The sequence below is a fragment of the Diorhabda carinulata genome, chromosome X (genome assembly GCF_026250575.1).
Source record: "Diorhabda carinulata isolate Delta chromosome X, icDioCari1.1, whole genome shotgun sequence".
NCBI lineage: Eukaryota > Metazoa > Arthropoda > Insecta > Coleoptera > Chrysomelidae > Diorhabda > Diorhabda carinulata.
This window is the reverse complement of record NC_079472.1, coordinates 65,476,496-65,503,231: the sequence shown is the minus strand read 5'-3', so window position 1 is coordinate 65,503,231 and position 26,736 is coordinate 65,476,496. Positions and strand designations below refer to the sequence as shown.

Here is a 26,736-nt window from a genome sequence, read left to right as displayed (position 1 = left end):
TACGCACCTTAACAAATGGAGAATAATTAATTTGTTTGGAACCCAGGTAAAATGGCCGACTTGCCAAAGTCACGTGTTGTGAAATGGTCCGTATTAAGAATAGATAGGATTGTTTTCCAATTTTATCATAAATATGAAGTTAATTACCGTAAAATAAAAATAATAGGAAAAATAAGAAGATTTTATAAAATATATTTGAATGCAAATGATGAAAGGATTTAAATAGTATTAGATCATCGAAAACGATATCAAGATTTTTAGAAATGACAACTGACAGGAAGTTTACAGTGACAGTTGACAAATAGAATTTTGTTTATTGCTACATCTTTCCAATATTACGATTTCGTTATAAGATTTTCAAAAGAAATTAGAAAGAAGGTGTGTTCAATTTAACAATGTGTTCCAACTATCATCTTTCTTTCGATTTGTTTAATGTTTTCCAATTACATTTTTAATTACTTAAGGGTTAAAAAAACAATAACGTATGTCTAATATATTTATTAAAATATACAAAATATATTATTCTATTAATAAATACTATAAATATATAATATATAATGTACAATATTAATAAACAATATACAAAATTGACGTATAACTTCGATTTGTTTTTATAAAAAATAATAAAAATTCGATTAGACTAGACTAACCTTTCGATGGTACAAAGTTTATGGCAGTAGAAAAAGCAACAAAAAATGATTTTTGTTTAAATGAAATTCAGGAAAAACCTTATGGAGATTTCCAGCAACAGGGACGAGTTGATGTGTAGTTCTGATAAAAAAATCCGTCCTCAAATTTGCCGTTTTCTATTAAAAATTAGTGTTTTTATAATATATAAAATATAAATGTTGTAACTAGCCAAAATGGCACTTATTTTTGTGTTTTTACCAAGTGGCAGTAGAGTTGACATTCGATAATCGTTAGTACAACACACTCAGTAATCCAACGTCACGCAAATTGTGTTAAAATTCGTTTTTTTTTGTTTTTTCTTGGTTTTTGTGTGTGTTTCTTCAATATAGCTGTAAATATAACAAATGGTATTTTAATTTAACAGATAATTCGAAGAAATGGAACGAAAATAGGCGACATATCGATGGCTGTTAGTCTGTTATACCGTTAATTTCTTGTTATGTATTACCAATAGCAAACATCTGCGTTTATTTAGTTTTGAGAAGTGTTTCAGATCGTGGTGGAACAGCCATATCTGAAATTGATTGCATTGGAAGAGCTACGGTTCACGGCCTTTTGAAAAATAGAGAAAAAATTGAAAATTTCCTTAGATCTGTTAAAAGCGATTCTAAAAATCCTCAAGTTGAGGAAGCCCTCTTTGCATGGCTCCAACAACAGAGAAAGAGACATGTCCCAATTTCCGCAGACATTCTTTTAGAAGCCAACTTTTTTTATCAACAAGTTAGAACAAAATACGATTTTCACGCTTGTGTTGGGTGGTTCGCAAATTTTATTTTTGCTTGATATCACTACAAGGGTTGGAATCATGTCTACCAATGGCCCCGTTTATTTTTGCTTGATATCATTACAAGGGTTGGAATCATGTCAACCAATGGCCCCGTTTATTTTTGCTTGATATCATTACAAGGGTTGGAATCATGTCAATCAATGGCCCCGTTTATTTTTGCTTGATATCATTACAAGGGTTGGAATCATGTCTACCAATGGCCCCGTTTATTTTTGCTTGATATCACTACAAGAGCTGGAATCATGTCAACCAATGGCCCCGTTTATTTTTGCTTGATATCATTACAAGGGTTGGAATCATGTCAATCAATGGCCCCAGTTTATTTTTGCTTGATATCACTACAAGAGCTGGAATCATGTCTACCAATGGCCCCGTTTATTTTTGCTTGATATCACTACAAGAGCTGGAATCATGTCAACCAATGGCCCCGTTTATTTTTGCTTGATATCATTACAAGGGTTGGAATCATGTCAATCAATGGCTCCAGTTTATTTTTGCTTGATATCACTACAAGAGCTGGAATCATGTCAACCAATGGCCCCGTTTATTTTTGCTTGATATCACTACAAGAGCTTGAATCATGTCAACCAATGGCCCCGTTTATTTTTGCTTGATATCACTACAAGGGCAGGAATCATGTCAACCAATGGCCCCGTTTATTTTTGCTTGATATCACTACAAGGGCAGGAATCATGTCAACCAATGGCCCCGTTTATTTTTGCTTGATATCATTACAAGGGTTGGAATCATGTCAACCAATGGCCCCGTTTATTTTTGCTTGATATCACTACAAGGGCAGGAATCATGTCAACCAATGGCCCCGTTTATTTTTGCTTGATATCATTACAAGGGTTGGAATCATGTCAATCAATGGCCCCTGTTTATTTTTGCTTGATATCACTACAAGGGCAGGAATCATGTCAACCAATGGCCCCGTTTATTTTTGCTTGATATCATTACAAGGGTTGGAATCATGTCAATCAATGGCCCCTGTTTATTTTTGCTTGATATCACTACAAGGGCAGGAATCATGTCAACCAATGGCCCCGTTTATTTTTGCTTGATATCACTACAAGGGCAGGAATCATGTCAACCAATGGCCCCGTTTATTTTTGCTTGATATCATTACAAGGGTTGGAATCATGTCAACCAATGGCCCCGTTTATTTTTGCTTGATATCACTACAAGGGCAGGAATCATGTCAACCAATGGCCCCGTTTATTTTTGCTTGATATCACTACAAGGGCAGGAATCATGTCAACCAATGGCCCCGTTTATTTTTGCTTGATATCATTACAAGGGTTGGAATCATGTCAATCAATGGCCCCTGTTTATTTTTGCTTGATATCACTACAAGGGCAGGAATCATGTCAACCAATGGCCCCGTTTATTTTTGCTTGATATCACTACAAGGGCAGGAATCATGTCAACCAATGGCCCCGTTTATTTTTGCTTGATATCATTACAAGGGTTGGAATCATGTCAACCAATGGCCCCGTTTATTTTTGCTTGATATCACTACAAGGGCAGGAATCATGTCAACCAATGGCCCCGTTTATTTTTGCTTGATATCACTACAAGGGCAGGAATCATGTCAACCAATGGCCCCGTTTATTTTTGCTTGATATCATTACAAGGGTTGGAATCATGTCAATCAATGGCCCCTGTTTATTTTTGCTTGATATCACTACAAGGGCAGGAATCATGTCAACCAATGGCCCCGTTTATTTTTGCTTGATATCACTACAAGGGCAGGAATCATGTCAACTACAGTGCACCCTTTTTTTTGGAGCCCGCACTTTACTGGCCTGTAATTTATTGAAATTCTGATATTTTTTGTATATTATTAAAAAACCAATAAATATCATAACAAAATTGAGAGTAAAAATGTTTTCTAGACCAGAATACCCCCTTAAGCGATTACTGAATGATTTGAACCAAAACTACCCGAAGTTGTAGGAGAGATCGGCGCAATTATACAACGCGCGGATTCGCTTCTTGTCACTACATAATATATTTTTGAAACAAACAGAATTTAAATTTCATCAAAATTTTTTTGATAATTCTAAGTAGAGTGACAAAAACATATTTTGTACTGTTACTTTTATACAAGGTGTGGTCAAAAAATAGATTCTCATGGCAGTATTTATAGTAACTATTGTTGAAGTAAATAGTGATAAGTTTGTAAATATTCCGGTTACTATAAGTTAAATTAAGACAATCTTAGTGACTCAAATCGATCTAAATAAACATGCCAGTCAAAGTCATTCACCAAGGTCATCAGTTTTTTTAATTGTGAGGGTAAATTGAGATTCAAATGAAACGAAAATTCTGAATTTTACAGGGGGCTATTGAAACTTTGACTTTGAAGATAAAGACCTGAAAAATGTATCAAAGTACTTCTTAATGGTGAACAGGAGACATAAGGCGATTTTTTTACCAATTAAATCCGTTCTCTTTTGTACTGTAAGTTTGTCAAAACGTGCGGTCTTGTCTATAATTCAACCTGACTTTGGCTATGATATTTGGGTACACAGTTTTCTAGTTCGATGACGTTGGACGGAGAAATAATTGTTAGGTAATAATTTTTTTTGTTTTTAAAATCATAAAGGTACCAATAAGTTTCTATGCATCGTGGATCTTAAATTAATTTTTTTAAAATTCTTTTTTCACGTTTATTCGCATGATTGCCTCGAATTCAACTCTCGATTCGCGCTGGAGAACTACCACTCAGCCTACCTGGAGTTGATCAATCGTGTCAGAAATGGAATTTCGAAAAAGAGACGCGACAAAAGTTTGCAAAGTTGAACTCTTCTCTCTATTATATAAAAGAGGTCACTTCCCTGCAGATTGGAGACTTGCTCGGGTTCAACCCAATACAAAAACATGAAAAAGACAGTTCCCAACAAGTACCGTCTGATTTCTTTAGTCCCAGTCATTGTCCAGGTCATGGAGAAACTCGTTAACCAGCACATCTTGAGTCTGTGTTAACATCATTAGCGATCATCAATACGGCTTTCAGTAGATCGACTGGGGATCTCCTGGTATATCGCACCAACGTATGGACTGAAGCTATAGAGAAATATGGGGCATTCATATATGGATATATCGAGGGTTTTTGATAGGGCTTGATATGCCAAACCTTCTAAATAAATTGAGATCGTACGGTTTGTCGTTTTCACTTATCGACTGGCTTAATAGCTTTCTCAATGACCGATCCATCCGGCTTGCTATCGATGGTCACACCTCAGAAAGGTTTGAGGTCATCGCTGGTGTTTCCTAGGGATGGATTTTATCACCTACTCTCTCCATCCTGTACATCAATGATCTACTCGATCTATAGCTTCGCCGACTGTTGCACAATGATACCGTTATTCAAATCAGTCGCCCCACAGCAACACCTCACCACCATCGATACCAATCTTAACCTTCCATCACTCGCGCACGGTGTGTCAGACCGGCCCTGTAAGGAAATTCCAGTAACTTGTATTTAAGTGGACATTTGGTACTGTCGCTCCATATACCTCTTCAGTAGAAAATCCACCACCGGCGAAGTACGTGTGCTGATTAAGATAAGTTATTAGGGAACAGGTTCTAGTACACCGGGCGCGAATATTGCGTACACATTTTTGTACTTTCCTATGAGATCTGGTAAATTTTAATTGGTAAGTGATGAAGTTGTTCAACGTTTCCTTCCTTATTTATATATATTATATACATATGGACTACGAGAAGGAACAAGAAATTCATTTGTTCGGTTTTGAGGTTAGAGCAATACAATTTCTAAACCTTTACAAGGCTCATATTCCTCCATCTTTAAGTATTGCTCGCACATTTGGAGCTCGGCTCAAAGGTATAGTCTGAGGATAGGATTGAGCTCGACTCACTACAGAATAGACTTATAGGCGATCCTAGAAACTTGAACAGTTTAGAGCATAGGAGAAAGGCCATTGATCTGACTCTATTTTACCGATTCTACTACGGTAGCTGCTCTTCCGAGCTGTCCAACATAATCCTACCTAGAGCACGCACTACTCGAACTACACGAGTGTAATAGGGCTTTCCCCCAAAAATTTTATTAGCTCTTTTGTCGTTTATTTCGTCGAATTTTAGCTATTTAATCAACTTATTAATCATTTTTTACTGTGAAATCGCGTCGAACACTCGTTTGAGAGATTGGAAATGTCGTACATAAATTCTTGGTCTTACTGTGTAAACAATACATGTGTTTATGTGATTTTCAATGTCGCATAAAAAATTTAATATTTTTATTAAAATCAATTGTCTAATCATACAAATGATATTAGCATTTTCCTCTACTACATTCTCCTCCCATTAATGCAAATTAATAAATTTTTTAGTTCTATTTTTTGATCAAACCTCGTATATATTCGATTAATTTGAGGCATAGTAGTTGATTTCCTCTTACTGTACATTCTCCGAGTACTAAAAACATTTTTAATTTATTCTATGCTGCCTCTTCAACGTTTAAATTCACTGGTTCTAACGATCTATCTTTGGTGTTGTTTCTTTTAATTTTTCTTATAAATGGAATCGAACACGACAATAGACTCGAAATAGTTAAAAAGCCGCTAGCTACCAAAAAACCGTGCGAATATGAAAACGATTTCATGATTAATCCATGTACAGGTGGTCCGATTAGAGCTCCGGAACCTCTGAAGAGAATTAAAAGTCCAAAGGCGCTCGTTAATTTTTCCAATCCGAGGAACTCTACTAACAGAATCGATGTCAATGAGATGTAACCAGCTGAAACAGAAAATGTTTCTCATAACGACATCTCAATTGTTTCTACAAAAATTTACATAGTTTAAAAAATATAATTTATATCATTTCACGTTTCATTGAGCTACAGCGTCGAAGGAAGGTGCTAGGCTAAATCCGACAACAGTGCTGTGTTCCTTATTAACCTCAGTCGGCAACTGACTGAGGTTAATAATGAAGAGTACATGTCCGTTCAGCAGGGCCACAATGGTGCATTGCTTTTGCTGAAAGTCGCATGGAAGTTCACGACGAAGAACGGAGTGGAAGACTACCGGTTTCGGATCTGATTGTCCAGAAGATCAGCTTCTTAAAGATTAATTTATGTCAGGTAAAAATTGGGTGATTAAATCCATTTAAAAGCTAAAAATGTACGTTTAGGCTCAAGAGCTGGCCTAAAAACTACAGAAAGGCCCAAAAATGTGAAAATTGGATGATTGAATCCATTTCAAAGCTAAAAATGAATGTTTAGGATCATTAACTGGCCTATAAATTATAGTAAGACCTGAAACTGTGAAAAATGGATGATAAAATCCATTTTAACGCTAAAAATATACGTTTAGCCTCAATAACTTGCCTAAAAATTGAAGTTAGACCTGAAAATGTGAAAACTGGATGATTAAATGCATTTCAAAGCTAAAAATGAACGTTTAGGCTCACTAACTGGCTTAAAAATCACAGTAAGATCCTAAAATGTGGAAATTGGACGATTGAATCCATTTCAAAGCTACAAATGAATGTTTAGGATCATTAACTGGCCTATAAATTATAGTGAGACCTGAAACTGTAAAAAATGGATGATTAAATCCATTTCTACGTTAAAAATGAACGTTTAGGCTCACTAACTGGCCTATAAATTATAGTGAGACCTGAAAATGTGAAAACTGGATGATTAAATCCATTTCAAAGCTAAAAATGAACGTTTAGGCTCACTAACTGGCCTAAAAATTGAAGTTAGACATGAAAACGTGAAAACTGGATGATTAAATCCATTTCAAAGCTAAAAATGAACGTTTAGGCTCACTAACTGGCTTAAAAATCACAGTAAGATCCTAAAATGTGGAAATTGGACGATTGAATCCATTTCAAAGCTACAAATGAATGTTTAGGATCATTAACTGGCCTATAAATTATAGTGAGACCTGAAACTGTAAAAAATGGATGATTAAATCTATTTCAACGTTAAAAATGAACGTTTAGGCTCACTTACTGGCCTAAAAATTGAAGTTAGACATGAAAATGTGAAAACTGGATGATTAAATGCATTTCAAAGCTAAAAATGAACGTTTAGGCTCACTAACTGGCCTAAAAATTGAAGTTAGACATGAAAATGTGAAAACTGGATGATTAAATCCATTTCAAAGCTAAAAATGAACGTTTAGGCTCACTAACTGGCCTAAAAATTGAAGTTAGACATGAAAATGTGAAAACTGGATGATTAAATCCATTTCTACGTTAAAAATGAACGTTTAGGCTCACTAACTGGCCTATAAATTATAGTGAGACCTGAAAATGTGAAAACTGGATGATTAAATCCATTTCAAAGCTAAAAATGAACGTTTAGGCTCACTAACTGGCCTAAAAATTGAAGTTAGACATGAAAACGTGAAAACTGGATGATTAAATGCATTTCAAAGCTAAAAATGAACGTTTAGGCTCACTAACTGGCCTAAAAATTGAAGTTAGACATGAAAATGTGAAAACTGGATGATTAAATCCATTTCAAAGCTAAAAATGAACGTTTAGGCTCACTAACTGGCCTAAAAATTGAAGTTAGACATGAAAACGTGAAAACTGGATGATTAAATCCATTTCAAAGCTAAAAATGAACGTTTAGGCTCACTAACTGGCTTAAAAATCACAGTAAGATCCTAAAATGTGGAAATTGGACGATTGAATCCATTTCAAAGCTACAAATGAATGTTTAGGATCATTAACTGGCCTATAAATTATAGTGAGACCTGAAACTGTAAAAAATGGATGATTAAATCTATTTCAACGTTAAAAATGAACGTTTAGGCTCACTTACTGGCCTAAAAATTGAAGTTAGACATGAAAATGTGAAAACTGGATGATTAAATGCATTTCAAAGCTAAAAATGAACGTTTAGGCTCACTAACTGGCCTAAAAATTGAAGTTAGACATGAAAATGTGAAAACTGGATGATTAAATCCATTTCAAAGCTAAAAATGAATGTTTAGGATCATTAACTGGCCTATAAATTATAGTGAGACCTGAAACTGTAAAAAATGCATGATTAAATCTATTTCAACGTTAAAAATGAACGTTTAGGCTCACTTACTGGCCTAAAAATTGAAGTTAGACATGAAAATGTGAAAACTGGATGATTAAATGCATTTCAAAGCTAAAAATGAACGTTTAGGCTCACTAACTGGCCTAAAAATCACAGTAAGATCCTAAAATGTGGAAATTGGACGATTGAATCCATTTCAAAGCTACAAATGAATGTTTAGGATCATTAACTGGCCTATAAATTATAGTGATGCCTGAAAATGTGAAAACTGGATGATTAAATCCATTTCAAAGCTAAAAATGAACGTTTAGGCTCACTAACTGGCTTAAAAATCACAGTAAGATTCTAATATGTGGAAATTGGACGATTGAATGCATTTCAAAGCTACAAATGAATGTTTAGGATCATTAACTGGCCTGTAAGTTATAGTAAGACCTGAAACTATGAAAAATGGATGATTAAATCCATTTCAACGTTAAAAATGAACCTTTAGCCTCAGTAACTTGCCTAAAAATTGAAGTTAGACCTGAAAATGTGAAAACTGGATGATTAAATACATTTCAACGCTAAAAATGAACGTTTAACCTCAATAACTGGCTTAAAAATCACAGTAAGATCCTAAAATGTGGAAATTGGACGATTGAATCCATTTCAAAGCTACAAATGGATGTTTAGGATCATTAACTGGCCTATAAATTATAGTGAGACCTGAAACTGTAAAAAATGGATGATTAAATCTATTTCAACGTTAAAAATGAACGTTTAGGCTCACTTACTGGCCTAAAAATTGAAGTTAGACATGAAAATGTGAAAACTGGATGATTAAATGCATTTCAAAGCTAAAAATGAACGTTTAGGCTCACTAACTGGCCTAAAAATTGAAGTTATACCCAAAAATGTGAAAACTGGATGATTAAATCCATTTCAAAGCTTAAAATGAACGTTTAGGCTCACTAACTGGCTTAAAAATCACAGTAAGATCCAAAAATGTGTTAATTGGATGATCAAATCCATATAAAAGCTAAACATTACCGTATAGGCTCAATAACGCCTAAAAATTGAAGCTAGACCCGAAAATGTGAAAACTAAAAATGAACGTTTAGGCTCACTAACTGATCTAAAAATCACAGTAAGATCTGAAACTGAAAAAATTGGATGATAAAATCCATTTAAAAGCTAAAAATGGACTTTCAGGCTCAGTAACTGGCCTAAAAATTACAGTGAGCCCAAAAATGTAAAAATTGGATGATTAAATCCTTTTCAAAGCTAAATATAGACGTTTAGGATCACTAACCCAAAAATGTAAAAATTGGATGATAAAATTCATTTAAAACCTAAAAATAAACGTTTAGGCTCAAGAACTGGCTTAAAAATGATTCGAGGTTCCGATGGCACAATGGAGATTGCTTAAACAAGATAACCAGGACACAAGGAGAAACTGTTTGACTGTGTTTTTCAACAATATAAGGGGGTAAGCAACAAAGAGAAGTTGTAGGACTCTATCGTCACAGGAGATGAAACGTGGTTGTTTCATTACATCCCCGAAATAAAACAACAATCCGTCAATGGCGTCACTCTGATTCACCAACACCAAAAAAATTCAAACACGTATTCGGCAGAACATGTTACGACTACTGTGTTTTGATAATCAGAAGGGGGTGTTCCTCTTTGATATCATGTAATCTAGTGGGATGTAGTTTATCTATTTTTACTTAAATGACTATAAAAAGTGTTAGTCGAGAATTTGGACTCAAAGATGTTCATGTCAATTGGTTACTGTAAATATGATTGAGGTAGAAAGAAAGGAGGCAGATCGGTACGAAAATGGGAAAGATCTACAACAGATAAACTTAACAGAAGACTACAGAAATACCCAAAAACAGAAAGAAATGGCGAGCCATCGTCAACAAACGAAATTCACCACAGCTCCTGATGACTTTGATAAGCCCTGTAATAACTGAAACGACAGGTGACGAGCTCTATTAACTATTTTGGTAAATATTTGTGTAGTGCATTAGTTTTAAAATTGGTTGAGTATTTGTTCGTGTTTCACCTTATACATATAACTTTTTATGTGAAACTTACCCATCGCACTGCCGTATATGAAAGTAACAGCAACATACGAAATGTAATGATGACAAAAAGCTATTCCTCCTAGTGCAATCGACATAACTATCATACAAACGTTATTAACTAATAAAGTATTAACTTTCGGAAAATCTGCAATGAAACCGCAAACTATCCGTCCCACGGTGTTTGTTATACCCATAAGGGATATAAGTAACGTACTTTGATCCTTACTGATATCCTAAAAATATATAATACAATAGAGAAATAGTATATTACATAACGAGAGAGGAAAATGATATTTAACCTTTATATATCAGTTATGAAAAGTAGTTATGTAAAAACTTTGCGTAACAGTTTAAGTTTCAAAGAATAATTTATTAATTACTGTAAAAACTGACAATTATTTTATTATTTAAAATGACAATTAGGTACTCATTCAATAGTATTTCAAGATCATTTACTCGGTGAATATTCTCTTGAACTTCTTGTCTAATGTTAATTTCATTTGAAGCTGTGATATCTACATGTATGCCAGGGGATTGGCCCAGAATATTTTATGAAATTCTTCTCTCTTATTTCTAATGAACTCTCAACAAAACCTTCGACCACACTGTTGGATTTCCATCCTCCGTTTCGTTTTATTTCCAAAATTTCCGCTCCTGAGTCTGCCAGGAGAGACGCTCACGAGCATCCTGTGTATCCTTTGACATTAAATAGACCCAGGTACTAAGCAAGTAAAAAATCTGTCGTTCTTTACAGAAGGAGATTTCTATACTTTTTAAGAGATCAACAATATTGATATTACTTCCAGCAGTGACTACAAATTAACGAATAACGTGTGTTTTGCTTTCTGGAATTGTAATTTTGAAAAAAAAGGTGCCTTTATCAAAAACGTCTTATCGTAGAAACGTGATTTCAGCCTTCCGCAATCCCTATAATCGTTGCGTCCTAAGGAACAGTCGTACTTTTGCAAATAGAAATATTTCGTCATCAGTCTCTTTTATAAATCTTTCTACATTCTCCTTCGTCAAAATTTTTCCGCTTGGTATCCTGCTAACCGTCTCTTCAGCCAAGCCAAAAGCATGAGTTCAGATCTCAACATTTAATATGTAGTCCACAAAGTCGACGCCCTTAAAGTTTTTAAATGAAATAAATTTTCAAAATAAGCAAGTAGTACCTTTTCGTTGATGTTCTTTATATTTTTTAAATCGCACCATCTTTCAAATTTTTGGTAGGCCAGAGCCTATCTACTTCTTGATTTTTCAAATCTTACTTCAAATAGAATGACTGAATCGCTATCTGAAGACATTTTAAATAATATTATTTTGAAAAATCGTTGTTTGCTTCCGATGAAGTATTGTTAAAAATCTACATATCTCCTAAACCATAAATATTATTGAGTTAAGCAAAGAGTTGTTAAAAAATCGATTAAAAAAATAATTTTTGCTATCTTTAGATTGTACAGGCTACGGATTATTAACCATTGGACCTCTGCCGCCCCTGGTCTTCAGTTAGTAGTGAAAATTAATAATGTTTGAATGTATATTTAAATAAATGTTTTGATTACGCAACTTTAAAGGCCTATAACTCATAAACGAGGGGTCGTACGAGAGGTCATCACTATATTGCTTAAATATAGTGAATTATAGTGAAAGATCTTGATTGTTTCGATCAGGTTTCCGGAAATTTAAGAAGAGGTTGCAAATTCTAGTCATTGATTTTTATTTGACTCAATTTTTGTTTATTGCACCAGCAATATCGACGATTAGCGCCACTTTTGAAAATAAATGTTGACACTTCACGAATAAATTAAATAATAAATTAATTTTGTTCAGTTTTCGATTTTTATTTCATGTTTTATTTTAACACTGGCCAAATCCAGCGTATGTTATTTTTTTATTTTGATAATCTAAAAAATGCTTACGTCTTTTTCTGTTGCTTCCCCTATAAAAACGAATGGAATGTACAGAGCTATAAAACCCATAAAATTTAATAGAATGATCACTATAAAAACTGGATTCTTGATCAAACTCAAATCTAGTAAATCGCCAAAAATTCTACACAGTCTTGATGAACTAACACCTAAAAGAAAAATTATTACAAATCCACTATGTAACTTTGTTTCAATGCTCATTTAATTCATTCTTCACTTACTGTATTTTGATTTGTCTGTGGGTATGTTCAACATGCTCTGTCTGAAATCATGTAAAGATTTTTGGGATTGATATTCTTTTAGATTCCTTATTGATCCTGTATAAAGGACGTCTTGTCTCGCTAATGGAGGAAGTACTTGACTTTTTTTACTTTTGTTACTAGCTAGTGAATGTCTTGATGCCGATAAATCTGTCTGTAACGTATAGTAAATTGATATGATAAAATTTTAAAACCGAAATGTGTATAGGAGCTCAAAATATGACAATTGATTTGTATAATGAGTTATAGAGCTTAAAATTATCGTCCTCAAAGACTGAAGGTAAATTGTCTCTGAAGACGATAACTTGGTTATCGAAACGAGCGTCAGACAGTGTAATTGTGTGTGTTGGTGTAGTGGTAGTGTAAACAGGGTGCTCAATATGCCTAATCGTCATATTTTGGGTTCCCCTGTATGACTCTGCTCCGTGTTCCGATCCAGGACATCCTGTGTGAAATAATTTTTGTGAAATTAAAATATATCTTTATTTTTGATTTACTGATTATCAAATTATAATCTTATATACAAAATCTCAAGAATTAGAACTTTGTGTGGTTCTTTATAATGTCAGTAAGCTTGAATCCAGGGGGGCGTCATGGAGGTCATGACCCCCTTAAATCCTGAATAATTAACTTGGTTTTTTGTTTCAAAATCGTCGAGGAATTGAGGTTTAAAGTGAAAATTGTCTGTCGATGGCGATCTGAAATCGATTAATCCAAGAATCGATTCCTCGGATCAAATAAATCGATTTTTTAAATTGATATGTTGTACTGAATCGATTTATTGGATCTATATTTACTGACAATAAAAATCTATTGCCATGTTCACTCTATAGCCGTGATTTATTTGAGTATCGAGGCTTTTTTCAATTGCCGGCAACATCGCAAGGGATGATTGGAACTGCTCGGATCCCAGTAGACTTGACAGACTGTTATTTTTAACTTCTTAACTTTTTAATGTACCAAATATGAATATATGTAAATTAGTACAGCCATTCAAGCTTAAAATCTACCGAAACAACGCAATTTTAAAGACCTTTATCGATCTTGTTGAAAATTTGGAATTAAGTTCATCTTACTCTCCTCTTCAAACTTGATTTGGTCGCAAAGTATGCTTTTTATTTTTAAGGGGTGAAAATCACCCCTTACTCCGATAAATTGAAAACTAATGAATTGAAGCGGTAATTGGCTATAGTTATGTTCAAATATAATAAATTTTGATTGTTTTATATCGTGACTTTGATATTTTGATATTTTACAGCTCACCTACCCTTAAAAACAACCCCTCATACAAAGATTATTTAAAAAATTTGGTAAAAAACATGAAATTTTTTTTATTTTGGATCGTAATAGGAGAATTTGTTTTCAAGTATAAGAAATCTGACCCTCAATATTTTTAATAATGCCACCAACAAAAACCACCCCTCAGAATGGGAAAAATTGCAAATTACTAAATGGAAACTGTTATAGGGCTCATTATGTTCAAACATGTGAAATGTTTGTTGTTTTTTAACAATGTATTATTTCTAATTTTTATATGTAACTACCCTTAAAAACTACACTAATACAGTTATTTAAAAAATTTAAAAAATTTAAAAATGAATTACGACGGAAGAAACGCACCTTTATCTTTTATCTTCCACTCATAACATACATATATATTATTTTTTTGCATGTATTATATAAATACTCCAAAAATATCAAAACTTAGACGTTTCGTTTCTAGAAAAATGTATTCGGTTTTTTAATAATAACTCGGCTTCCCTTTAAGCTTTTTGCATTCATCCATATATCATTTTGTAGGGAATTTCATAAGCTACAAAATCATGAGTTGCAACTCTTCTAGGCCCTTTTATTCAGAGAATTTTGATGTTAAAAGGCGAAGAAGACTCTCCCTTGGCATTGAAATTAATACTTTAAACGCTTATATCTCGTTTAATTTTCAAGCTATGTGAGTTTAAAAAAAGCCAAATGTTCAGTAAAATAAAAGCTTAATTTTAGTTCAAAAAAATTTTTTTCGTATATCCAATAGTTTTTGAGATATTTTGAAAAAATAAAAATTTTTTTAAAAATCGAAAAAAAAAATTCACATTAAATAACTTTTTTCAAAATATATGTGTTCCAAACCATTCAAACTTTTGGAACGTGTTTTTAGGGCTTAAACAAAGATAATTTTACATGGGCTACGATTAATTTTAATTTCGCCGCACATGATATCAAATTTACCGACAAACTTTTTTTTCAAATTCGAGTTACTCAACTTATTTTCGTCATAACTCATAAGTTGCTGAATATTATTTAAAAAATTTAATTTAAACTGACTAATTTCTTTGTTTTTTTATAAGCTTCAATTTTGATAAGAATAATTTTTTCCAGAAAATCCGTAGTTTTCCAGTTTTTCGTGAAAAACGCGTTTTTCTTTAAATTTTCAATCGCGAATAACTCATAAATTATTGGGTTAAATAAAAAACTTCATTCCGCATTTTGTGCATATAATTCGATTCTCTATAGATTCCCGGTGTTATTTTGAAATTTCAAATTTCCACCCGGGAGTAAGGGTGGCATTCACCCCTGGGGTGGAAGCATACATTGGCACCGAATCAGGTTTGTTATTTGGATCATTTTTGAGCTTCTGTCAAAATTTCCAACTAATCCATGAAGGTCTTTAAAATTGCGAAGTGATTTACTTGGATCACTGTACTAAATGTTTTAATTTATACCTGATCTCATACTTTGATATAGTAATAAATATAATTAATATTATCGAATTCCCTGAACTAAAAAAATTCCTGATTTTACTGATAAGATATCCCAGAGAATGTTTATTATGGTGCCTTTCTTGTTTTAGACCTCGATTTTTTTATGAATCGATTCATTAGATTACGATTCGATTCGATTTAATAATCGATCTTTTTTGGAAAGAATCGTCATCCGTTTTTGGTTACTGATGAATTGGTTCACGCAATTAAAGACAAGCTTGGGCAAAACCATAAAAGATAGTTGGCAAAGTTAACAATATTTTTGAAATTAAGTATATTTTCCATAAAATGACTTTTGTTGGTTAATTGGAGCATTCTAAACATTGTTTAGACTTTTGACCTCGTTATCAATTAAATACGAATGCATAGCTACAACAGCACTAAATTATTTATGTGCTGTTGAGAATTTCTTACGTGGTAGAGAAGTGAAATCTAAAAATATCATGTGTGAAATGGGGCTTGTCTTTTTTAGTTCGTCCGCATTTAAAATTGAAAATAGGTCTTCTCAATGCTCTTTATCTAATAGTATCTCCCGCTTTTAGTTGGACGTCAATAGTCAAGAGAGATTCACATTTTTAAAGCTTGGTAACCGAAAATCGTTTTTTAAAACTTTTTCTTAAAATTCATCTTCTTTTTGGAGTAGAGTATTTTGATTGAGCTACTCTGGGGGATATTATTTAGCTTCTGTATCTTATGTATGGTTTTTTGTTTTGAAATTTCGTTTTCTAGAAAAAAAAAAACGAATGGGGAATTAAAAGGGCTCAGTTTTCGTCTGGTACCTTGCTTAAACCAAACGCCCTTACAAGTAGATACATTTTACTCGTCTATTTACATTTTATAATTTGATATTCAGTGGTAGCAAGTTCGCGAGGTATAATATTGAATTTTCATTTATCGAGTTCTCACGAAAGGGTTTGCTGTGCATCGTTCACAGAAAATCTGAAACCAGTTGACAAATCTACTAAAGATTTTATACGTAGGACAATTTATAGTTTTTATAAGGAGATATTAGAAATAATACACCAAAAAGTAGCAGATTTTCCAGAATACAATTATACCAGTTTAGAAAAATTGCGTCAAGTTTTGTCAGCATGTGGATTTAAACAAAAAAACTGAATAAATGAATGGCAATAACCGAATTGTCAAGGATAGTTCGATGGCGACAAGATTATTTGCGTCAGATAAAATACTACCGAAGTTCTAATAGACGAATGGAATACAAAACGGGCTCAGTTCACGTCTGGTATCCTGTTTAAGCCAAACTCCCTTACAGGCAGGTACATTTTACTCGTCTATTTACGTTTTATATTTTAATATTCAGTTGTAGCAAGTTAACGAGGTATAATGATGATGTTTTAGATCAAACAAAGTTGTCGACAAGTTTTTATAATCTGCTGATTGATATTGGAAGAACTATATCAGAGAATGTATTTGAATTTCTACAAAATATCTGCTTGGCAACAATGTAAATATATAAACGATGACGTTGGAATATTTTCGAAATAAATTCTTTCGTCTTTTATTATTGAATTAATATTGAATTATTTTTTCATTAATGTCGATTATTGACGATTAGTTTGTTGCTTCGTCTTTGATTTGCGTTTAATAAAAATAATATGAAAATCAGGACAGAATATTGAATGTTAATTTTAAATATTGATTCTCATTTTAATAATCGCGACCCATGGAGGTTAATTTCAAGTTTTAATGATCATAGTTCATTGAATACGGAAATTTAAATTAATATTCTACAGGATGTTTCGTTAAAAGCAGAAATCTAGCTTGAAATCAAAATTTTCATACCAGTATCGTTATTACTCCACATAATTTTCCTATCAAAATATTCAAAAACAAATGTAGGAAAAAATGGCAAAAGCTGCGTATAAATTTCAACGCTCTTTATCGTGAATATCCTAAATACGGAATGACCTTTTCTTGAAATACCTCGTAGAGCATTAGAAAAATTTATAATCATTTGTATTTCCTATATACACTGCTGAACATAAAATTAGGGCTAGTTTATATTAGAAATTTGTACCTGATTGCTTGAATAAACAGAAAGTTCCAGTTGTTTTGATGAGCGTTTGACAAAAACCATTATCGGCAAATTTTTTGTTTTTGTCTTTTCAACTGTTTATTGTAAATTGTTTGTAATGAAGATGGCCGCGGTCAGCGCGAAATTGCAAGATGTACAATGCGTATGGCATTGTACAGGACGAGGCAAGACTACAACAGCTACAGATGACTTCTTTCTCGTTTCTAGTGCTTTGAGAAACCGAACGGTCATTGCAGCTTCCCTTAGAAACCATCTGCAAGAACCAAGAAATGTAAACATACATCATCTTCTCAAACTAGTGCTACTGGACCACCGCTATGGGATCAGATAGACGTGTAGAGAGATAAACTCAAGCGTGTATTGCCGAGCGTCTTCCATTTGGTGGAGGATCAGTTATGGTATGGGGAAGCATATCTTTTGACGCTAGCACGGAGTTAGTTAAATTGCGCGCAAGTAAATGATAGAAATTCTAGAAAATAATGTTTTATCATTCATGCTTATTATTGGAGACGACACAACCTATATACAGAACTTGATTCCCATTAAATACATTTTGGATGGTATGGGGAGACATGTGCATGCCCCTTGAAATTCTAGAGAGTTTCGCGACATACTGGTGCAGGAATGGTACAATCTTCCGTATAATCTATTCCAAAGCTTGCCACGTGGTTTGCTATCACTGAGGACCAGATAGACCTTGATCCATTTATGCAATTGAGAAGATTGTGTTTTACCTTCTGAATATATCGTTTCTTACAAGCATCTACGGTCTGCTTGCAGTTTGTACGACTTTCGGTACTAAGATTTGAACGAAGCAGCATACAGATATATAGTAAATTAAAAATAAAACTATTATACTGAAATCTACTGAAAATGCAGATAAATTCTTGAATGATCCTTCATATTACATTTTTAATCGATAGTGTAAAGCTGGTATCGGAATTTACTTACAAGGCTCGTATAGCTTTTCTTCAAATCGCCCATTATAGCAGGTGTTCCATTTTGATAGACCATAGTCACCGTCTTCTCCGGTTTCTTATATTCAATAGGTTTCATGAGGAATCCAAAGATAACACCGCTGAGACATACCGCTGCAAGTACTAAATTCGCCCCTTTCCATCCAAAAGTAACCAATAGGTACCTTCCGAAAGGCGCGAAAACTATAGTACCAACACCGGAACCACAAACGGCTATTCCGGTAGCTAAAGATCGTTTCGATTCGAAATAATACCCCACGCACACAACAGCTGGTACATACATTAAACCGAATCCTATACCACCGCATACACCATAAACGAACATTAATAATTCCACGGAAGGACATAGAGTCGATAAAGCGAAGGATGCTGATGCTATTATAGCTCCTGACATACAGGATATCCGGCAACCGTATTTATTAGTGACTACACTAACTCCGGGGCCGACTAACATGGTTACGCCGGCTAATAGTGAACCCACCCATGCTAATTTAGCCTCCGATTCTTTGTAATGTATAGATAAGTCTTTTAGAAAAATTCCGAAACAGTAGATGATACCGTCTACTAACATGTTACAAATGAACGAAGCGAAAACGATCACCCATCCGTATCCCCCATCGGGCGGCGCTGGAATTGAATCTTCATGCTCGGACTCTTCTGGTTGGTGGTTTTCTTTTGAATTGTCCTGTAAAAAAATAGAATTTTTACTTTGTTTAAATATCAGGTTGTTTCAGCAGCTTGTATTCGATTTGTTAAAATAATAATGACTGTATTTAGTTAATGTTTCGTTCGTTGAAAGTTCGATTGATAGTGGTTACGTATTCTCGTCTTTACAACTATCCTGACTGAGAGAGATCCCCTCCCATATTCAACGGTAGTGGCAGATGCAACCCTAACCTGTTCTATAATACAAGAATTTTCTACAAAAAGAGTATAAAACATTCCATACCATTTTATCGATAGGTATACCCCGAAGCACGTAATAAGCTGGTTGGCGAATGGGTGGTGAAGCACTTCTGGATCCCTGTGCATAGAGGACTAAATGTGCAATGAAATTGGAGCCACTAAACCCCATGAATGCTGTTAACTTAGTGATAATATTTTATGTAGTTCTGGTCAACAGAATCTACTCCATCAACCATATAAATTCAGGTGCCTGTGATTTGTGGTCCATTCCACTACGATATTTTCAGATCTTAAGAAGTCTTAGAGTCTGTATCCTTCATTTAGTCCTTTGCCTTTTCTACGCCTACGCCTACGTTTCATTTATCTTCGATCTAGTGATTTTTTTTACTATAATTTAGAATTGTATCCAATCCTGTTATAAGATTCTCGCTTCCCAGTACCCATGTTAATGAACTTTAGTATGATCACCCAGTATGTTTAGAGCATACATTCAATCCTACATTAGTTTGTAGTTGACTTTCTATTTCTCAAAGATAAAGACACTTTTCCATGTTCCTATTAATTCATACTTGATCAAGAACAATTATAGAAGATATTTTGTACAAGACTCTGTATCTCATGGTTCTGCTTCCTCCAAAGGAGGCTATTATTCTGAGGTTTTCATATCTTCGCGAGGTATTATCATTATTCCTTCTTCTTCTTCTTCTTATTTTAAGACTATGTCTTGTGTTTTCAAAGAGGCAGTCTAAGTTGTGACTCCGAGGACCAGGTGGCACCTTCGAGGTGCTTAAACCTTTTGATTAAATGGAAAGGACATTCGCGGACTAGATGCTCTGCTGTTTCTATGACTTGCTCGCAGAATTTGCAGTTGATCTCTTCCATGGTTATCATCTCAAGGAAGTATTTGACTAGTAAGAACACTGACCACCAATTTAATGTGTTTTGTCATAAAAAATTTGGTGGTCTTCAGACTTAGTAGAAAACGTATCTCTAGTTTTAGCACCACTGCTTCTGCTTCTACTAGTTCTAACAACTAAATCAACAATCTTCTGTCACTTGAAGGTCATTGAATTAGAATAATATTTCTTCAGGATGTTACACCTTTATTTCGTAGGAGTATCATTGCATTGTTGCCAAGTATATTCGACATAATCGTAAAAAACTTTAACTCGCGTTAAGAAGAACTAACATCTTTCCACGATGGGTCAACTTTTCGTCAACAACAAACACGAATTCAACTTAAAAATGGACACAACAAGTGATAAAGCTGCTCAAGCGGTCATCCTATTGTGACAAGGTCAGAGTCAATTGCGCTGAAAATAAGTCAATCTGCTGTTTCAAGAGATTACCGAGAAATCGGGCCCTTACAGTTCAACTCCAACAAGAGTTCAAAGAAACGCGAGGAGTAGCTGAACAGTCAGAAGAAGACTCAAGGCAGCTAACCTTGAGCCAAAAAGCTACTAGCTCCTAATTAACCCCAGCCTACCGAGCAGTTCGTGTAGGATTTGCCAGAGATCGCGTTAATTGGACTAACGACAAATGGGGCTCTTCTCAGACGAATCTACAGAAGACTTGGAGAAAGATTCGCGTAGTGTTTGACATTGCTTTTGGAGGAGGTTCCTGAATGGTTTGAGCGGGCGGTTCAATTGAAACAATAACCGAGTTGGTTTTTATTGGAACTTTTAGTTTGCAATTTTTTCTTTACCAAAAAAATATACCACTCATTATAGATATAAGACTAATGGGTATGGGATACTAAAATCAGAAATAGAATGGAAGCTGTAGGTTTTTTGCTAGAAACTTTTGAACGCGAGCGTGCGACTTGAGTCGATTTTTTTTCCCTTACGAGTGTAGTTTAATACATAATTTTTTAACACACACTGTATACATAGTTATAAATCGATAAATTTAACAATATCTAAATACCATGTCGACATATTTAGAACCAGTTCGTTGGTATGTCCCTTTATTGACACCATTTTATCTGAATTTAGAAATAATTTTATTGTAAATTTTTTTTAATTTCATCATTTTTTACTCTTTGATCTAATAGGTAAATACTGTAATAAATTATTTGTAAACGGATAACGATAATATTTAATGTATAACCTTGCTAGTGAAGAGTTAGTAGATGTTATTATTATATCCACCTTGAGTTATGTTCGTAATTTTCCATTGAAACGGTTTACAGTGCTCCGCTTTCATAAATTACAACGAATAAATTTTTTTTAATGATTCTTTGACTTCCTCTTCTACCCCGATATAAATTTTTCAACCGTTCCAATACAGAGCCCACGATATTCACGTTTGCAAGAATCTCATCTCACTCAGTCTTGAGTACGATGGTGAAGGATTTTCTCGGCATCCAATCCTTACAAAAAAAGCGCGGAAAGCGATTTCTATCACCTGCAGAAGATGAGAAGATGTTGAAGACTCAAAACTATGTTTCTACGATATCAACTCCAGAGTAGAAAAAATATTTCCAAAATTGGTTTGAGCGTATTCAAAAATGTTGCAGAGACTTTCGGGCGAAACATGAGACGAAACTTTTGTTAACAGACGAGACTCAATACTTTCCACTTTTTTGCGTCTCGTAGGCAATAGTACATTATTTCCCAAAGGCCGCTTGACATGATGCAATACAACGTGCAATGCAATGCAAGACGCAATATTTCTTGATCAAAAGCAACCACAGATGAAGTCCAGCTGATTGTTTTATGCAAGATTGTAAAGGCCGCTTGACATGATGCAATACAACGTGCAATGCAATGCAAGACGCAATATTTCTTGATCAAAAGCAACCACAGATGAAGTCCAGCTGATTGTTTTATGCAAGATTGTAAAGGCCGCTTGACATGATGCAATACAACGTGCAATGCAATGCAAGACGCAATATTTCTTGATCAAAAGCAACCACAGATGAAGTCCAGCTGATTGTTTTATGCAAGATTGTAAAGGCCGCTTGATATGATGCAATACAACGTGCAATGCAATGCAAGACTCAATATTTTTTGATAAAAAACATTCGCAGGTGAAGTCCAGCTGATTGTTTTATGCAAGATTGTAAAGGCCGCTTGACATGATGCAATACAACGTGCAATGCAATGCAAGACGCAATATTTCTTGATCAAAAGCAACCACAGATTAAGTCCAGCTGATTGTTTTATGCAATATTGTAAAGGCCGCTTGACATGATACAATACAACGTGCAATGCAATGCAAGACTCAATATTTTTTGATAAAAAACATTCGCAGGTGAAGTCCAGCTGATTGTTTTATGCAAGATTGTAAAGGCCGCTTGACATGATGCAATACAACGTGCAATGCAATGCAAGACGCAATATTTCTTGATCAAAAGCAACCACAGATGAAGTCCAGCTGTTTGTTTTATGCAATATTGTAAAGGCCGCTTGACATGATACAATACGTTTTTATTCGTTATTTTCAATGTTAAACTATGCACAAAATCTTAGTAAAAATTTGAGGTTAGGAATTTGTTTACTTTTACTGTTTACAGAGCCTTGCATGTAATTTCTTGCACGTTATATTGCATTATGTCAAGCGTCCTTTACTTTATCGATTTGGTGCATCAAGCTTTAAAAGCGAAGCAGCAACATATACAGTGAGTACCGGGACTTAATGCAAAAAACCGGTAGTGTGTAGACGTGAAAATAATGCTGTGACATAAAAAATTTTATCATACGTCCCCTCGTTCTTGAGTTATAGGCATTTAAAGCTGCAAAATTACAATATACACAATACTTATATTTAAGTATATTTTCTAAAATTATACATTCGAACATTGATTGATTACATATGTCCATTTAGTGTGACCAGGGGCGGCTGATGCCCAATGGTAACTTTTACATGGATAACCCTTACAATCTAAGGATAGCAAAAATGAATTTTTCAATCGATTTTTTCAACAAAAGATACTCGATAAAATTCATGGTTTAGGAGATATGTAGATTTTTAGATCGTTGTACATACAGGAGTTATCAAAACATTTCTAATTGAACTGCATATCAAGCGACGTGTGCAATATTAATATATGAATTATTTTGCATGCAATTTCTTGCAAGTTGTCTTGCACCATGTCAAACTGCCTTAACGACAAACAGTATAAAATTAAGTTAGTACATATCTCGTACTAACCTCTGTATATATACATTCTTCATTATTATAATAAACGACTGAAAGGTGACAAATAAACGAAATTTGTTATCGTGTATTATCAGCAGTTGTAAACCAGTTTCAACGTTTAGTGTTGCTGTTGGTATAATGATAAGTATTTTCCAAATAGCAACAATTTAGTTTAAATAACATTATTAAATAATGAACGAGGATATAGATAATAACGTTTCAGTTGTAATGGTCAGATGTTATTTAGATTGGATTATCATAATTAGTGCATTACTTAAAACAATAGATTTATTATAAAGTCTATTTTGGCGACAAACAAGAAATCTCTGACACAAATTTCCTTTTTTATTATCAATATAATGGATAACATATTATAATAATTTCTCCAAATACCAGAGCTACCATGTGATAAAATTTAATCCTGACTTTCATTTTTATGTATTTGAAAATGAACATGCCTATGCTCAATCCAATTTTCCATACAAGGCTATACCATAAACAAATTTTCTTTTTATCGATACAATGGACTATTTCTCGTGGGTAGAGGTTCTTAAGTATGAAAATTTAGAGCACCCAGCTGGAACCGTGGTGTCTTGGGGATATGGGATAACCCCCAGCAAAATCGTACCGACGGAAGGGATTTGATAGCTAGTTTTAAAGAAGCCTTGTTAATACTCATCCCCACGACAAAAACAGGAAATTTTTTCTGTTAGTAAGTCTCGTAAGAAATTAAAGTGTCCTTAAAGAACAAGTTATTTCCACATCCCAAAGCCTTTAGCTTTCTAATGAGTGGTCTGTGTTGTTATTGTTCAATTTGGAGCCAGTAACTTGCCTTTTTGGTTCAAAGGTAGCTGCCTTAAGTCTTCTTCTGATTGCTTCTCCCGTTTCTCTGAGCTCTAGTTGGAATTGAACACCAGCGATGGCCAGATTTCTCAGCGATGTGCTGACAATGAATCTGTCATCTCTGCCTCTTTTAAAAACTATGGAAACAGCAGACTCACTCATGTTCAGCGCATAGGCTACTTCTCGGACACGTATATCGGTTTCAAGACTTTCAAGTGGTGCGTCAACATATTTTTGGACTGTGAGAGCAAGGAGGATTTCAATAATTAATATCATTTTGAAGCTAATGTCATTAGCTTTGATATTTCACCAAGAAAAACACAATTTGGTTTTTAGTTTTTTTGCCAGTGACTTGCAATAGCAGTGGTATCGCCCAAGTCGATTTTTTTGCTCACAAACTTAAATTGAACAAAGAAATAACTAGAGTAATCACAAAAAGTTTTTGTTCCGATTTATTTATCACTAACTATGTTTCAAGACAAACTATTTTTCTCACAAATAATAAATACGTTCAACGAATCTTGAGATGAAATTATTGTGAAAATAGAGAGATGTATTTCTTTTCATTCAAAACAATTACCACTCGTTGAATAAAATTAGTATTATGCAAGGTCCAAAAAGTCTCAGGGAAAGTAGCAGTATACAACATAAAGTTTGTTATTTACATTATTAGAAGATTTATGATATAATTAATCATCTATACAAATTAAAATATAAAGTAATAAGTTTGTAAATTCATACTTTTCTATAAAAATTATCAGTTTGCTTCGTTATTGACGCCTGCCGACACAGTACATATATATTTAATATAAAAAAATATTTTTATTGTTTTTTACTAAAAAATAAATTTAAATTTAGTAATAACGTCCCGAGGATATTTAAGTTGACAGAGAAAGCTGCAGAATCGTTGTAAGTTGATGCAGTGGTCTTCCATATGAAAGCTAGTTTCTGTTGAGCTCGTTTGAATGTTTATAGGATGGATTTTTAAGGTATATCATCTTCTTTAATTCATCTGCCAGTTCGTTTATCAATTAATAGAAGGTGTCTCAAAAGAAAATTCACCTTTGTATTGTATATTGCGTGAGCGCAGCTATTCGAAAGCATGCTGTTGCTTCAAAGGAGAATAAATCATCGTAATACCACATTTTGGGTTTGTACTCTTACAGAAATCAGTTGGTGCGAGAATTTAAACCTTAAGAGGCTTGATTTAAATCAGATGTTTAAGCGGTTTCCAACAATGACCAGCATCTTGGTTTCGAACGAAGCTCATTTTTATCACACAGTTTCAGTGAATTTGTAGCGATATGTTAGACAGTTTCTCCACGCCTAAACTGCAAAACTTCAATCAATATAACCAAAGAACATGGTTCTAGCGCAGGACAGACCAATTTCACAAACGTCTAATAGACCTCTGTCGAGAGTTCGTGGAATTTTTCCTGACAAATTGATTTCCAGGAGAGGTGACATAAGTTGGCCTTCACGCAGTCGCGATTTAACACCTACGGATTTTTTTGCGGTGTTATGTCAAATCTAAATTTCACGATTTTCCTGACATAATTAAAAGAAAATATCTGTCACGAAATGGCGGCCATCAGGTGTTTGATTAAACGAATGCTGTCATCGCAACGTTTTACATTTGGACGATGCTTTTGTTTAGAAATAAATTTCGAAGCAATGTATTTTAATATGTAATAAACTTTTTTTCGTTAAACATTTCTTAAAATCCTTTTTTTAAATGTAAACTTTCTTTTGAAACACATTATATAAATATAGAATATTTTCAACTTACCCCTGTATAATTAATCTACTGATTTTTGTTCGAACACTTGTTAATATATTGAACTAATCATTAAAGTAAAATAACATTCTTAAACACAGTTTGAATTTGATTTTGTTAATTGTATAACACACGTGATAATAAAAATATTTTTTCACGTAAATAATCTAGTATAAAGGACAATGTAACATTATCATTTTATTAATGTAATAAAAAGTATTTAATTTATTAAATATAAAAAAGTAGTGAACTTACGTTCGTCATTGATACAATCTCCTAAAATTGATTCGCGATTAGTCTGTTGTTCACCGCTTTCTATTCCGCCTCGAAGAATTCCTCGTGCAGTACTTATGCAACACACAGTAGAATTCTCGTTTTAATTATTCCAGTATTATTTTATCGAACAACCTTCACCTCTTTTTGACTTTTGAAAAGGCGACAAACACACTAAGTATGGTTTTTGTATGAATATATAATAATGTTGATCGGCTTGCTCGTTATAAAC

General features: G+C 33.8%; 1 protein-coding gene across 1 annotated transcript; it reads right to left on the bottom strand.

Annotated features, from left to right (window-relative positions):
• Nucleotides 1-993: 993 nt before the first annotated feature.
• On the bottom strand, nt 994-26,736 carry LOC130901400 (monocarboxylate transporter 14-like). The gene is made up of 6 exons (XM_057812792.1): nt 26,487-26,736; nt 18,537-19,247; nt 12,735-12,927; nt 12,505-12,662; nt 10,596-10,818; nt 994-6,244 (listed from the first exon to the last, which is right to left on the bottom strand). The coding sequence occupies exons 1-6, from the start codon at nt 26,493-26,495 to the stop codon at nt 5,946-5,948; spliced, it is 1,593 nt and encodes a 530-aa protein (XP_057668775.1). The 5' UTR covers nt 26,496-26,736; the 3' UTR covers nt 994-5,945.